This window comes from Lasiodiplodia theobromae (genome assembly GCF_012971845.1).
Source record: "Lasiodiplodia theobromae strain AM2As chromosome Unknown scaffold_16, whole genome shotgun sequence".
In the NCBI taxonomy this organism is placed as follows: domain Eukaryota; kingdom Fungi; phylum Ascomycota; class Dothideomycetes; order Botryosphaeriales; family Botryosphaeriaceae; genus Lasiodiplodia; species Lasiodiplodia theobromae.
In genome coordinates, this window is record NW_023336366.1 from 230,990 (window position 1) to 244,988 (window position 13,999).

Sequence of the window (13,999 nt, forward strand, 5' to 3'; positions counted from 1 at the left end):
AGAGCGACGATGGTTCGTGGAGCAGCTGCGGCGAGCTTGCGGAGGATGTGACGGCGCGCACGAGCCGAGGCATCAGCACTCGCCGGGTAGGGCGCAGGGGCCAGCGGCAATAGGGCCGAGCCGACAACGCTCCCGACGTCAGTCCTTGGCTCCAGACATTCAACTGCGCCATGTGAGGCGCACAGCGGGCTCAACATGAGGTGAGTCCGATGTTGCTGCTTCCCCAAGCCCAGCACTAACACCTGGCCGCCAGCTTCGTCTATCGCATGACCAACGCCGCCCCGAGCGATTATGAGACGCCCCCCTTCCCATCGCTCTATTGGCCATTCCCCGTTCGCGGCCACCAGGCTTACTACCTCTATGATCCTGGCGATGTGTGGCGCTTCACCTTGCTGTGGACTCTGATCTTCTACGGTGCTGTCCATGTTGCCACCTCAGGCTATGCCATTGCTGTCCAGTGGCGCAATTGGAAAGTCATCTGGATCATTCCCGTTATTTTCTGTGTGATAGGCGGTATTGAAGCCGTCATAGCTGGCAGTATTGTTGGAGGGCTGTTAGTATGCTTCGTCTGCCATGAAAATCGCGGAACTGACTTTCTCTATAGACTAGGTGGCGTGTACAGCGCCGGCTACTACAACATGTCGACGTGGATTCCTTTCGTCTGGGGTCTGATTAATACCTTGGTCCTCATCCTCTCCTCGTTTGCCATTCAAGGCGCCCTTTGATAGGCCGAATCTTCATCTTACTTAAGGTTGCTACCAGTGGAGTGCCCAGCAGGTGTTTCTCGGGAAATGCTTAGAGTCTTGTGCGTGCAGCCACACCGTCTCATTCAAAGTATCCCGTGGCTGACCGTGTCTATAGAATGTGATAGAATGGGGTTCATTTTGGGTTCTCCGCCGCGAGAAAGCCTCCGGGCTAAACATTCTAAGTAGCGAGTCACTGCACTTACACAGAGGACTTGGGAATACAGGCTGCATTCAGAAAGGTTCTTTGAGTTCCGTCCTTCGCTTTTGCGGGTTCATGTGTTGCCAGGCGCTCGCCTTGGAGCTCTGCGCTGGTTCTCCGTCATTGCTAGTATAACACCCGCCTGCCCGTCCCCGCAACCTCACCTTCACTGTTCGGCAAATCCTCGCTTCGCGCTAGCCAAACATGCATAACCTGCGGTCCCTCTCGTTCGCTCTCCCTCTACTCCTCTTCACCTCGTCATGTTCCTCTAAACTAGTCGCTACCGGCAAAAACTACATCTGGTTCCACGCGCCACCCAACCTCAACGTCGCACTACTGCCCGCCGTCCTTCCCAAGCCATGGCGGACAAACCACCTGGTCTTCGTCACAGGCTCCTCCGTGGACGCCGCAAATCGTCTGACACGGCCGACACCTCAGACTCCGCCTCCGACGGTTCTCGCAACAAGAAAGATCAAAGCAACAGCACTGACAGCCGTTCTCCCCCGCAGCCCGTTGCCCGTCCTGCCTCTCGTTCTCCAAGTGCCCGTATGCCCAGGAAGCTGCAGAAGAAAAGATCGAGCATCGACAGCTACACCTCTTCAACCACACCATCGCCTTCTGGTGAAAGTAGCAATGACAACAAGGGCGAAGTCGTTGAGTCTGCTCAATCCCGTGCTAATGCTCGTCGTCAGGAGCGCCGCCAGCTGGAACCTATTGGCCTTGGACCTACCACCACGACTAAGTCGCGCAACGAGAAAGAGTCGGCCACAACCTACCCTGCTTTGCCACATGACGCGTTGTCCAGCGAGAATAACACGGTCGTAGCTGCGAATGGACACCAGAGGAAGGATCTCTCCATGTCACCGCTCACCAAGGATGCCTACGAGGAGCGCAGCGATGACCTTTCCCTTATGGAGGTCTCGCCATTGTCCAGTAACAGTGAATTCACTTTGTCTGACACTAGGAAGGAGAACAGCAGCGAGCGTCGCAAGTCGATTGGCTCGGCTCTTGACAATGAGGAAGATAGTAAGTACAACGCTCTTTTCGTCAGGAATGCATTCCAAACACGGTGGGATAAAGATAACCACCGTTCCAGCATCTGTCTTCCCCCATTTACCTTGCTTCACCGTCCGGCTTCCAAACTCCATTGTGGATATATCTCTCACGGAAGACGTAGCAATCCACCTTCCCGAGTACAATGATCCTAACCCTCGCATTGGTGATCTCACCTACCGTAGCATCGCTAGGGCTCAGGCAAAGCTCCGTACACCTTCTCCGGTCTCGCCCCACCGCGACAACGGGAACAGGATTAGGGACAGCCCGGTGTCCCCGCTCGAGGACTCCCCCAAAGCCTCTTTCAAGAACCAGGAGGCCCCTCTCCTTCCACATGAGCGCATGGAGCCGCCGAACGAGACAGCTACCTCTACTAGCGAAAGCCGCTTGGCCATAGCCAACGAGAAGTCCGGCTCTACCGGCTCCACCCCCCACTCTGACGTACCGCGCGTCTCCAAGCTCAAGAAGAAGCCCTCGACGAAGAGCAAGATCCCCACCCTGAAGCTGAACACCACGAACCTCACAGACGCCACCGGCAACGGCGGCGGCGGTAAGAACAAGATCGTCCGGGGTGATGAGGATGGCGACGACGCCGATTTCCACCACAACGCCGTCGCGGCCGAGAACGCACTCCTCGAGACACTGCGCCGCATCACGTCTCGTAAGCAGCCACAGACCGACACCGAAATCCGTGCCGCCACCGAGGAGGTCCTGCGCACCGCTGCCTCCGTGCTCGACCTGGGCCCGCGATCGCCCGTTCTGGCTCAAAATTCGCTTCCGCTGCCGCCTGCGCCGGAAGCCCCGGAGCTCCTCCACCCCGGCGCCGGCGACATCACCACGCCGATCTCGATGCCGCCCATTCCGCGTAGTCAGGGCAACGATGACAACCATGGCCATGGCGGCGGTCGCAGCGCCAGCAGCGGCGGCGGTAGCGGCGGCGGCGGCACGGTGCAGAGCCTCTTGGAGGACGCCGCCGACGGGGAGGAAACCGACGACGACGACGAGCTGCTGCTGCAGAAGAAGAACCAGAGGTACAAGCAGCAGCAAGCGCCGGTCGGCAGCGAGCGCGTCAGGCACCCGGCCAAGGTGACGTACGAACGCCCGATCCTCCTGGCCGCCGGCGTGGCGCAGCGGGGCATCCACCGCTGGAAGTGCTGCCGCTGCCAGTGCTATACCCACTACGAGAACCACGTCTGCAGCAAGCTCGACTGCTTGCACGCCCGCTGCGAGAGCCACTGCGAGGCCTTTGAGGTTTGAGCTGCTATGCGCGCGGCGTGTGATTTAAGGGATGGATAGAAAGGGTTTCGGTTAGCGAGGGGGTACGACTTTACGAGCTTTACGATGACGGATGACTAGACATGCATGATAATACGGGCAAAAGGGTTGATGACTGATATGGGCATGTGTTCAGAATCAGGATATGGCTGCGGGTAAGGAAGTTGTGTTGGATTCTGGGGAACATTGCAGGCAGGGCGAACTCCAGTATCTTGACTACGCCTTTTCATTTAGGCGATTTTCACACTGGAGATAAGGTCCATAGAAAGTGCTCTGTTCCAGTCTCTTGTTGCGTGCCAGTATCGGTGGTGATCAAATTAAAACAAAATCTGCTGGTCTGGCTAGAGGATGGAATGCCGTATGAAAGTAGTTAGCCGTGGAATGAAAGGGATAATTGATCCAGCCGGTGCTATTATCCTCTTGTGATTTAGCCTTGTTCCATTACCTATGCAACCATTCTTGGTGTCCGTTTGCGAGAGATTGGCAAAAGAATTCATTGCTTCTTTAGAGGCGCGTCAAGGTTGCATAGCCTCTCGCTTCTTATATTTTATGCTTATTTTGCCAAGTCAACTTCTCGTCAGCGATCTCGCAGTGCACTGAGGAGAGGAGAGGGGGTTTCTTTGGTCGAGTTTTTGGAATTGTCCTTGTTGTGTCGTAGTTTACATACATGGAAGCTCCTAGCGTTTGAAAACAAGGGACGATGCAACCGGTTTCGTACAAGTGATAGACGCCAAGTGACATTCATTAAGGACCCAGGTTCGTGCCAACTTCATGAGCAACGTTCATGGGGGGTGTATTAGTGAAGGGAGAAAGAATAGACAAACATATACAATGAAGGGGTTTTAACGTCTCCTACGACGCCTCAACTCCCACTCGGTTGCGTCATCGTCGGCGAAGTCATCAAGGAATTCCACCTCCAGTTCTTCTTCTTCGCTTTCCTCGTCAAGCGTAACCATCTGGACAGAGGGTTGAGTAGTGACTGTATCCTCAGGCGCCAAGCTCGTCTCTTCATCTTCCTCCATGAGGCCGATATCGCCCAGCAAGTAGTGTCCGAGGTAGTAGATAGAACCCAAAACTTCCTTGCCCGTTGGTACGATGTTCTGCTTGGGAAGGAGGAAACCGTAGCTACCTGTGTCACGTAGCTTAATCTGATACGAGTACTTGATACCGAGCTGGTGGTAGAAATAGTCGAGGGCACTGCCACCACCTGTCTCCATGCGCGGAAGGTATGTCTTGTGATCTTTGTTCTTGCCCGTGTATGCAACATTGCCCTCGCATGCAGATGTCGCCTTATACGAGTGGCCGCCCTTAGAGACACGGATGGCTTTAGCAAGACCAAGGGCAACTTCCTCCAGATCTTCAAGAGTAGGCGGCTGGTCGGCGCACGAGTACGAGTATGGGTACAGAATCTGTTCTGAATAGGAGTGGAGATCGAGAAATGCCACGAACTGGACATTGTTCTGATCCGTTTCATTCTTGGCCCAATCCGCGAAACGTTTGGCCTCAACTCCCTCAAATGGCTCGTCTCCAGCATAGCTCTCTGAGCAGGGATTGTTCCTGGTAAACTCGCCATCCCAATGGAAGTCATAGGAGCGGTCAAGGTCGATGCCTTGGCAGAAACGGAGGGAGGTCATCTGCCTGTTCTTGCGCCACAGTCGGTCCGTCTCCCACGTGTAGACATAACCATCCGGGTTCAAGGTCGGAACGAAAACCCAGTCGAAAGCTTCCAACAGGGCAGTGGTTGTAGCCGACTTGCCGTAAGATGTGATCATCGAGTATGCAAGGTAGTTTACGGTGCTCACGCTGATCCATTCGCGAGCATGGGAGCCGCCGGTGACGAGAATCGTCTTGCGCGGCCCGCTGTCCTGGTCCCTGTTGGTGGGATGGACGCCTACCTTGAGCGCAGGAATGTCGCGGCCTTCGTAGGAGATGCCAATGTTGATAAGCCTCGCGTGTGTTGTGAAGAGAGATTCCATGAGGCGCAGCCACGGCATAATGACGGAGAGCGGCTGGTAGTCGCGGAAAAAGAGATTGGTCTGCGCATTCTGCGAAGAGCGTAACGAGTGCGAAAACGGCTCACGGGACGGTATGGAATCAGGGTTCGTCGCGGGATACGAGTCGAAGATGGCCTGGGCGAGGTCGTGGTCGCGCATCAGCGGCGCATGGGCATCTTGGAGCGAGGCAGGCAACAGCCCAAGCAGCGAAGGCACCTACGAAAAGATAAATCAGACGTCGGGGCTCCAGAAGACGGCATTGCAGCGCTCACCACGTCCTTTGCTACCCGGATGTCGACCCAGTTCTCATTGAACTCCCACACGTCGAGGAACAGCGTGTTCGCGGCGTCGGCGAGCTTGCGGGCCTCGTACTCGGTGCTCACGTTGAAGCGCAGCACCATGTCGTCGCCATAGCGAGCCAGCAGCTTGCCCGGCGGCGCCACCCGGCCGCCTCTGGCATTGGCGTCGAGCGCGGCAGCGCCGTGGGCGGACGGGGTGTTGGGCGGGCCCCAAAGCGCCGTCAAAACGCGATCGGAGAGCTTACGCCATGAAGGTCGGGAGTCGGGCTGGTTGAGCGGCGAGGTGCAACACTGATCGAAACGGGAGGGCCCGGCAGCGGTAAGCGCAGGTGCGCACAGAAATAGCAGGGCGGCTTGCTCGAAGACGTGGACGCGCATGGCGGGCTCCGGATGGTGCGGACTGCGGGTGCGAGCGCGTGCTTGAGCTGCAGCTCGACTGTACGTAAGAATGTCGTTGATCCACCGCGGGCGTAGGCGGGCCGGCTAGCTGCGAGCTGCGGCAGTCAGGCAGTCGCCCAAGTGGAGCCTGCTTCAGACTCAGGCTTGGCGTGCCGGGTCATTGGAAGCGCGGCATGCGTCGCTGGGGGCCAGCCACAGCAACCTTGGCCGCGCCCGTACAGGCGTCGCAAACCAGCCGCGAGTTTGCTGGAGCGCCCAACACTTGCGCCGTCGCCCTCGCTGCGCTCAGCGACTCCGACTCCGTAACCAGCTCCTTAGGGACCGCCAAAACGCCCAACACCAACGCGCCCGCCCCGAGCTCGTCGTCCGTTATTGCCGTGGCGGTGCCGGCCCGGTCCCATCTTCTGGCCCCTGGAGCGCAGGCCGCGTAGCATCCGTTGCATCACCGGTTCAGCGCTCTGCCAGCCCTACGGGGCCCACCGGCCAAAGCATCGCAATCCCACGCGGTCCCCTGGTTTCCTGCCTGCGATCCCCACGGCCCCTACTCGTCCCAGCACCACCACCCACCGTCCCCAATGCCAAACGAACCGTCGCCAATGCCGACTTGACCGCCCGCGCCCACGCCCGCCCAACCCAGAGCCATGCCGCTGCGAGGCTTACGCCCGGGGAGGAGCGAAAAGGACCTCAAGCGCCGCAGCACCCTCGACCCTTCCAGCATATTCAAGCGTGAGCAGGCGTCGCGCGCCCAGTCCGCCGTCGACCTCGCCCCCAACCGCGGCATCCAGTCAAGCGATGGCACGCGCCCGTCCCACTTCGATCCGCGGGTTTCCTGGGCTGGCGAGCCGCCGCCCTCGCCGCCCATCCAAGAACACAACGCGCAGACGCGCCGCTTCAGTATGTTGAGGTTTCGTCACGCCTCAGACCCGCAGCTGTCCCAGAAGGCGAAAGAACACGCCCTGATGGCCGCCGCCCGCGACGCTCCTCCGGTGCCCGCCATGCCCGCAGGTAATTTTGGAGCGCCAGGGCATCCGCGCACACGTGAGGCTCACCAAGCTAACTCGCGCCCCTTCGCAGCTCCCGCAATCATTACGACCGCACCGACCATGGAGCCTCCTCCAAACCCGCCGCCCAAGAAGAAGACGAAATTCCCCACCTTCAGGCGCCGCCTATCCTTCGAGCCCAACATCGATTCGTCTCCGCGGAAGTCGTCGGAACATAAGCGCAGCGCCGAGCACGCGCGTCCAAGTTTGGGAGGATTGATGGAGGCACGGCCAAGCCAGGAGGATCCCGCGCGCCTCTCCGTATCGCGAGCCCGTGAAGCGACTCCCGAGAACGGGCATTCGAATGCCGGATCGCAGACTGCGCTGGGAGGGAGACTGTCAGACTCGTCACGGTCCGACGCGAGCTCGAACGACCACGTCCAGCTTGCGACAAACAAGCGGCCTTTGCTAACGTCGCATTCCACCATCTTCAGATTGCCCAGGAGAAACAAGGAGTCGAACCGCAAATCCCTATTTCCTTTGCCCGTTAGGATACCCGCCCCTCCAGAGTTCCCAGACACAGCTCCCGCTACCCCGCGCGCGTCTACCAGCGGCGTCAGCGTCAATTCCCCCCATCATTCCCCCGACGGAACCTATAGTCCTCCTTTGACCGCCGTACATCGATCAAACACCGATGGAAGCAGTCACCCCTCACAACCTTCATCACACTCCGCGCTTTCGTCCGCTGTCAACGGTGCATCCCACGCAGAACCCAACCTTTTGAGAAATGACTCGACAAACTCAGCGCGTTCGGCGCGATCCTCGCATTCTTTAGCGCCTCCAGCGAAAGTTGGACTCCGAAATCGCTCTTCTACCATGGGCTCAGTTGGGGGTAAGTCCGACGATGACCCACCTCCCACTCCGCCCCAGGGGCAAGATGGACGGCTTTCGACGTCGACAACTGGGAGAGCAAGCTTCAGCAATCTGTTCCATCTTGGAAACCGCTTTAGACAGAATACGGAATCCAATTCACCACGCCGTGGCTCACCAGGTGTTATAGCGTCAGGACGAGGATCGCATTCGACGTCGTTGAACATTAGCCGAGAAACTTTGGTGGTACCTACAAGAGAGGAAGGCGAAACCCCTGGAAGATACCTCGAACGCCTAGAAGAGAACATCGATCGAAGCCTGATAGCAAGCATCGTTGCCAAGCATGGGGATGAGTTCTCGTTGGCGGTTCTGCGAAGTTACATGCGAAGATTCATGTTTTTCGGGGATCCTATCGATATGGCTTTGAGGAAACTGCTGATGGAAGTGGAACTGCCAAAGGAAACTCAACAGATTGATCGAGTCCTTCAGGGATTCGCCGATCGCTACCATGAGTGCAACCCTGGCATATTTGTCTCGCCTGGTAAGGTTGCTTTCATTATCTTTTTACTCTTTCATTTTGTACGCCTCGAAAGATGCAACGAAGCCACTAATGCCCTGCAGAGGAAGCCTATTTCATCTCCTTCTCCATTGTGCTCTTGAACTCGGACTTCTTCAACCCCAACAACAAGCGGAAAATGCAGAAGCCTGACTACATCAAGAACTGCAACGGCGGCAACGCTTCCGAAGTAAACGAAGATGTCCTGGCTACAATTTACGACAACATCGTTTACACACAATTCATTCACATCGACGATGAGGTCGATCTGCGGAGTCTGGCAAATAGACGGAGCAAAAAGACCAAGATCATCAAGAACGCTGTTCAAGATCCGGTGAAGAAAGCACAGAAGGAACCGGTTGATCCGTATACGATCATTTTCGAAAATAAGCTGGACATTCTCCGACCGCCGATCAAGGACGTAATGCAATTCGAGGATCCTTACAGCTACAAGGGAACGGCACAATGCATAGACCTGAAGGCTCTGCACAGAACTTTTGCAAAATACGGCGTTATTCAGATCGTCTCCGCTCGTTCTCGTCCGGAAGCTTTCATGTCTCCTTCGACAATAGAAAACCCGGATGGTGCCCAGGCTGGTGTAGTTGAGATGCCTGTGACCAAAGTTGGCATCTTGTGGCGAAAAGACACGAAGAAGAAGGCAGCAAGATCACCGTGGCAGGAATGGGGAGCGGTTCTCACACGCTCCAGCTTGTCTTTCTTCAAGAACGCTAGTTGGGCTAAAGGCTTGATTCATCAACACGACTCGCACGAAAAGGCTGGTGGTGCTGGAAATCCCGTGGTGTTTAGGCCACCCGTTGAAGAGTTCAAGCCTGACTACGCAATCCCCATGGACCAATGTGTCGCAGCCTTGGACTCGAGCTACAGGAAGCACAAGTACGCCTTCGTCATCTTCGCCAAAGGCGGAGCGGAGGAAGTGTTTTTGGCTGATGACGAGGTGGATATGAATGACTGGCTGGCGAAGTTGAACTATACTGCGGCATTCGAGACAGCTGGAATAAGGCCACGCGGCCTGATCGGTGGAAGCTACGACGGCCAGCGAAATCGGGCCATAAGACGTCTGGAGTCTTCGCAGTCCACCAAGTCTATCCAGGGTCCTACAGGGCAGGTCACGGTCTCGAGCGGAAAGATCGACAATCAGCTTGCTCAGCAAATCGCAAAAGCTCGAAGGGAAAACGTCCAGCGGAAGGTTGAGGAAGCTGACGATCGGCTGGGTGCTGCGGTGAAGCAACTGGATAGCCGCCTGAGGGATGCCCGTCACTTGCAGGTTATGGCCCCTATTCAACCGAGGACCAGAGAACATGTCATGCACGCAGCAGGCCGCATGGCAGCGAAGTTGAAGTGGATCCGCATCGAAATCGTCCGCATGAAGGCCCATCGAGACATTCTCATCATGGACATGGACGAGGAGAAGAAGAATGCCGAGGAAGCGAAGTCAAGGGTAAAGGAGATTGATCCGATCCCGCCCGTTCCGGCCCTTCCCTCTGCCGCCTCGTCTCCTTCTACAGTGCAGGGCCCTAAGTCTTCACGACTTAGTGGACTCGTCCGTCTGGGATCTAAAGCTAGCGGCTCAACGACTCGACCTCGTTCACCAAGATCACCCTCTATGAGTGGCAGGCCTGACACCGCTGGCTCTGATGCTAATGAAAATGAAGTCTTTGCAACTCCTCCAGAGACAACTCAACCAAGCCCTGGCTCGCCACCTGCAGGCTGGGAGATTCCTCCCATGGAGTTTGGACCTTCTAACAGAGACTCTTGGGCCGAGTCTACGACTTCCAGCCGTCCAGGACTTGATCATCGGCCGTCAGTGTCTACTGTCGGCGACATGACAGAGTCCGTTGATGAATCAGATGCTGGCTCGCGGCACCGCCGCCCAAGCATTTCTGACGCGGAGCACAATCCGACTGAGATGAATCTGGACGGCCGCCCTTCGACTCCTTCAGGCGAGAATGCTGAGCGACCTGCTCCTGGCAGCCCCGAGTCACGCAGCAAGGTTCGCCGCAGTCTTCACCGCACCCTTCGCGACACGCATAGTGGTAGCGGACACCGACGGAGCGGCAAGGGCAAGGAATCTGGCTCTAGCATCAAGTCCGACGACCTCAGTGGACCCTCGAGCCCAGAGGTTCTTCCGCGTACTCACCAAAGCTTCACTGTTCATGGAAAGAAGGCTTCTGTTGTCACGTTCGGTGCAGAGTGGCAGAACCTGTCGGCAGAGGAGCGCTTGAGGCTGCGTAAGTCGACAAATGACGAGGGCAGCAAGCTGAGCGCTTCGGCGGCTGGTGACGACGATGCCACAATCCGAGGCAGAGGTCGTGCTGCTTCGACGACCTCGGAAAGTTCTCGTACCATCAGGAACCTGACCTCGGGTCCTGGTCCTACTCTGGAGGAGGGGGAGATAGAGGAGGGTCTGGGATTGAAGCCTCTGCCGAAAGACGTGCAATGGAACAACGGTCGCCTGAGCGAGGAAATGGCCGACTCGGGTCTTGCTTCTGAACCCGAGGACCTCTCGCCCACGACGACACGGGACAGTGCGACCAAGGCTGACAAAGAATCAGCTGGTGATGATGAGGAAGCCCACGCAGGCGGTCTGCACAAGAATGTTCAGCCGCAGGCCGTGGAGGCTTGATCTTCTCTTTTCCCTTTTTTTCTCAATGAGGAGTCTGCCGCAATGACGTGTTCGGTTCTTCTTCTACATAGATACCCAGAAACAAAGCAACCTGTACTGCTACGGTAATTCAGGGGCCGTATTATTTTTACCCTTCAAATCGGCCCGCTGTCTCAACTAAGACAAAATTCTCGACATTCACTCAACATCTCCTTGTTTACCATCTACTCTTCCTGTTGTTCAGCGGGCCTTGTTGTGTTTCAAACGAGTACCCCATCTTCCAATCGGATCGTCTTCGCCCGGTTTTTCCCTTTTTTTTTCCTTGGTCTTTTTCAGAGCTTCTTCAGTTTGTCTGAGGTGCCTCAACTGCATCAAACATGGTTGGCGTGCGGGGGATACGGTGGCGCTCAGCACAAATCATCTTTGTAATGGCGATTTATACCTCATCCAAAAGTTTCCTCTTCTCTTCTTTCATGAACGTTACCATACTCCCCGGTACTTGCGCAAGCTTCGAAGGTGTTGGCATCGGAATCGGTTTAATCAACAGGGAAGGTGATTCCCACTTTGTCCTCATCTTCCTTCCTCATCTTCATCATTCGCATTTTAATCACAGCGGCAGAGCGTTTGGGGCTGGGGTGTTACCTTTTTGATCTTTTTCCTTGACTTTTTTGTTTCCTGACACTCACCTACCTTCTCTGTAACGTGGGCCAGTCCGCTCTGGCCCAACGATTACATGGCTCGTTTCCCTGCTCTCGTTCTACTCCTACGGATGAAGGACGAGAAACTAGCAGCGGCAAGGCTTGAAACGGCAAGCGAGCATGCACCGAATCCATATCTCTGGACCTCTCTTCTACACCGTCATCTTTTTCGAGCTTCCTCGTTGGTTACGGTATCGGTTGATTATTTCCTATGTTGATTGGCAATGATGGGCATGTTGGTACCTTTGCTTTTTCCTAGTTCTTTTTATTTCCTTGTGTCTTTGCTTGTTTACGTTTCTTTTCTTTTCCTCGTTCCGAAGACGCAGTCAGGGAAGACGAAAGATATATACCTTTGCACCTTTTTCCGGGGCCTTGGTGTTGATCGTTGTTTTTGGCAAGGGGCGGTGGCATGGTGGCATGGCGATGGGGTCCTACAGACATAGGTTGTGGTGGTGGTAAGCGGCCATGGACATTTGTGGAGTAGGCAGACACCCATCCTCACCCAAATTAGGTGAAGGGATAGAATATCAACCGGACGCTTGTCACGCTGGGGCGTCTTTCCCGCATTGATCCTCGCAGTAGTGCAGACAGAGAGGCTGAGACGAATCGGGAGTGGAAGAGAAGCACTGACGAGGCTTGCAATCTTATATACGCGCTCAAAAAACGCCTTACTTGACCCCCGACCGGCATGCTCTTCGGCACTTCTCGGTAACTGGGTTCTCCATGTGCGAGCGAGGAGAGAAGGTACGGACGTATGGGCGGATGAGCTGGCAGGTGGGAGGGCACGCATGCAAAGCACACGACCAGCTACGAACCACTTTAGCTCAGCCACCACCACGGGGCGGCCATTTTTCGAGTCATCTTCGGGTCGGCTATCTAATCTTTTTTTGGCGCACGCAGAATCTCCGCCTTTTTCTCCGTGAGCTGGAGCTTACGAGTTTCCAATCTCCGGTATATTATCGTCGAGGCTGTTCCCGCTATGTACACATCCCGGAGCAAGTCGGGATGGGGGAACGCGGGTGCGGGTTTTGTTTCCCCGGACTTTCTCTTGCTTCTTCTGTCATTCTTTCCTGTCCGCGATTTTTGTTCATGCGGGGAGGATCCGGGGCCGAAGGAAATGCACGTGCGTTCGCGGCTTTGGTTAGCGGCTAGCTACTGCATTAGGGAGAGAGAGAGCGTTTTTTGACGTTGTTGGTCACACACGCGGCGCGCGCGTCCATCTGATCTCAAGATGCCCCCCAAACGTCATCTTCACATGTCAGTGTCAGAACAGGAGGAAAGCGCGGGCTGATGCAGGTGCGACGCATGGCTTTTTGTCCTGCTGCAGGCTTGCGGAAGGCTAACGCGCGGACAAAATTCCGTAGCAGAGAAAGCCAAACAACGGTAGGCTTCATGTCAGAGGCGAACTGGGGGAGAACAAAGAATCATTCGTGGGTGCGAGGACCGTTGTGTGACGGATGATGGATCGGAGCGACGGAAGACTGTCGACTCGGCAAGGCGGGCGGTTGGGCCAGCTCTTGCGCTGCCGAACGTTTGGTTTTCTGCCAACCCGCCATCTCTCTTTCCCTACTTCCGCTCGTCCAGCATTGCTCTTCCCACCGCCCGCCACACAAGGGCCAGTCGGCCGTGCCCCGCAGTCTGTCAATCAATGCCTCAGGCACAGGCGCTGACGGAGGCCAAGGGTTGGCAGCTGCCGAGGTGACGACTTGCGCGCTGCTGCTTGCTGCTGGCGCTGCGGCTGCATTGGCCACGGCTACCTGACAGCTGACGCGCCGAAAGGCACGAGAAGCCAGATGATTCCCGGGGTAGCAGGGGGGGCATGCGGTAAGGTTCGTTGCGTGCGTGCGGCAGGCTAATCCTTGGGCTCGGTTTCGTTCGGTCCAGCCCGCTACTGCGTCATGGGCCGAGGCTCTGTGGAGGGGCAAGGGAGCACGCTGTGGCGGCGCTGCGCTGCTGCCCATGGGATTGGAGCTCGGTCTAAAGGTTAGGGCAGGGGTCATGAGGGTTGCTGCCGCTGCTGAACTTTAGAATGCGCTTGACGGGCCCTTTCTTTTTTTTTACTTGAGCTTGCTGTCGTCTGCTTCTCTCTCCCGGCTTGTGACTCCTCTTCACTTTCTGCCTCCAACCTTTTATCATTGGTGTATATACCCTCTTGCGTTGTTGCTTGTGATTCACCTTTTGCTTGAACGCGCGAACCACCCCGCTATACCCGAGGAAGAACGAACGCCTGGCGCCCGAGCGGAATTAGGAGGAAGGAGAAAAGACTCATACTTTATCCTCGCGAGTCCCTGAGTGCTTCTTTAATTG

The 13,999-nt window shown here is 56.3% G+C and overlaps 4 protein-coding genes across 4 annotated transcripts; 3 read left to right on the forward strand and 1 right to left on the reverse strand.

The window, feature by feature from the left end:
- Nucleotides 1-195: 195 nt before the first annotated feature.
- LTHEOB_5732 (Integral membrane protein) lies at nt 196-725 on the forward strand (the record flags this gene model as incomplete). The annotated part of the gene is made up of 3 exons (XM_035514910.1): nt 196-200; nt 254-553; nt 605-725. The coding sequence occupies 3 exons, from the start codon at nt 196-198 to the stop codon at nt 723-725; spliced, it is 426 nt and encodes a 141-aa protein (XP_035373424.1).
- A 579-nt stretch (nt 726-1,304) lies between these two features.
- On the forward strand, nt 1,305-3,255 carry LTHEOB_5733 (Mucin 68d; the record flags this gene model as incomplete). The annotated part of the gene is made up of 2 exons (XM_035514911.1): nt 1,305-1,971; nt 2,123-3,255. 2 exons carry the CDS (start codon nt 1,305-1,307, stop codon nt 3,253-3,255), a joined length of 1,800 nt encoding a protein of 599 aa, XP_035373425.1.
- An 860-nt stretch (nt 3,256-4,115) lies between these two features.
- LTHEOB_5734 (Zinc carboxypeptidase) lies at nt 4,116-5,944 on the reverse strand (the record flags this gene model as incomplete). The annotated part of the gene is made up of 2 exons (XM_035514912.1): nt 4,116-5,483; nt 5,540-5,944. The coding sequence occupies 2 exons, from the start codon at nt 5,942-5,944 to the stop codon at nt 4,116-4,118; spliced, it is 1,773 nt and encodes a 590-aa protein (XP_035373426.1).
- Nucleotides 5,945-6,606: 662 nt separating this feature from the next.
- LTHEOB_5735 (SEC7-like protein) lies at nt 6,607-11,015 on the forward strand (the record flags this gene model as incomplete). Its single annotated transcript, XM_035514913.1, has 4 exons — nt 6,607-6,970; nt 7,040-7,837; nt 8,006-8,356; nt 8,437-11,015. The coding sequence occupies 4 exons, from the start codon at nt 6,607-6,609 to the stop codon at nt 11,013-11,015; spliced, it is 4,092 nt and encodes a 1,363-aa protein (XP_035373427.1).
- Nucleotides 11,016-13,999: the final 2,984 nt, after the last annotated feature.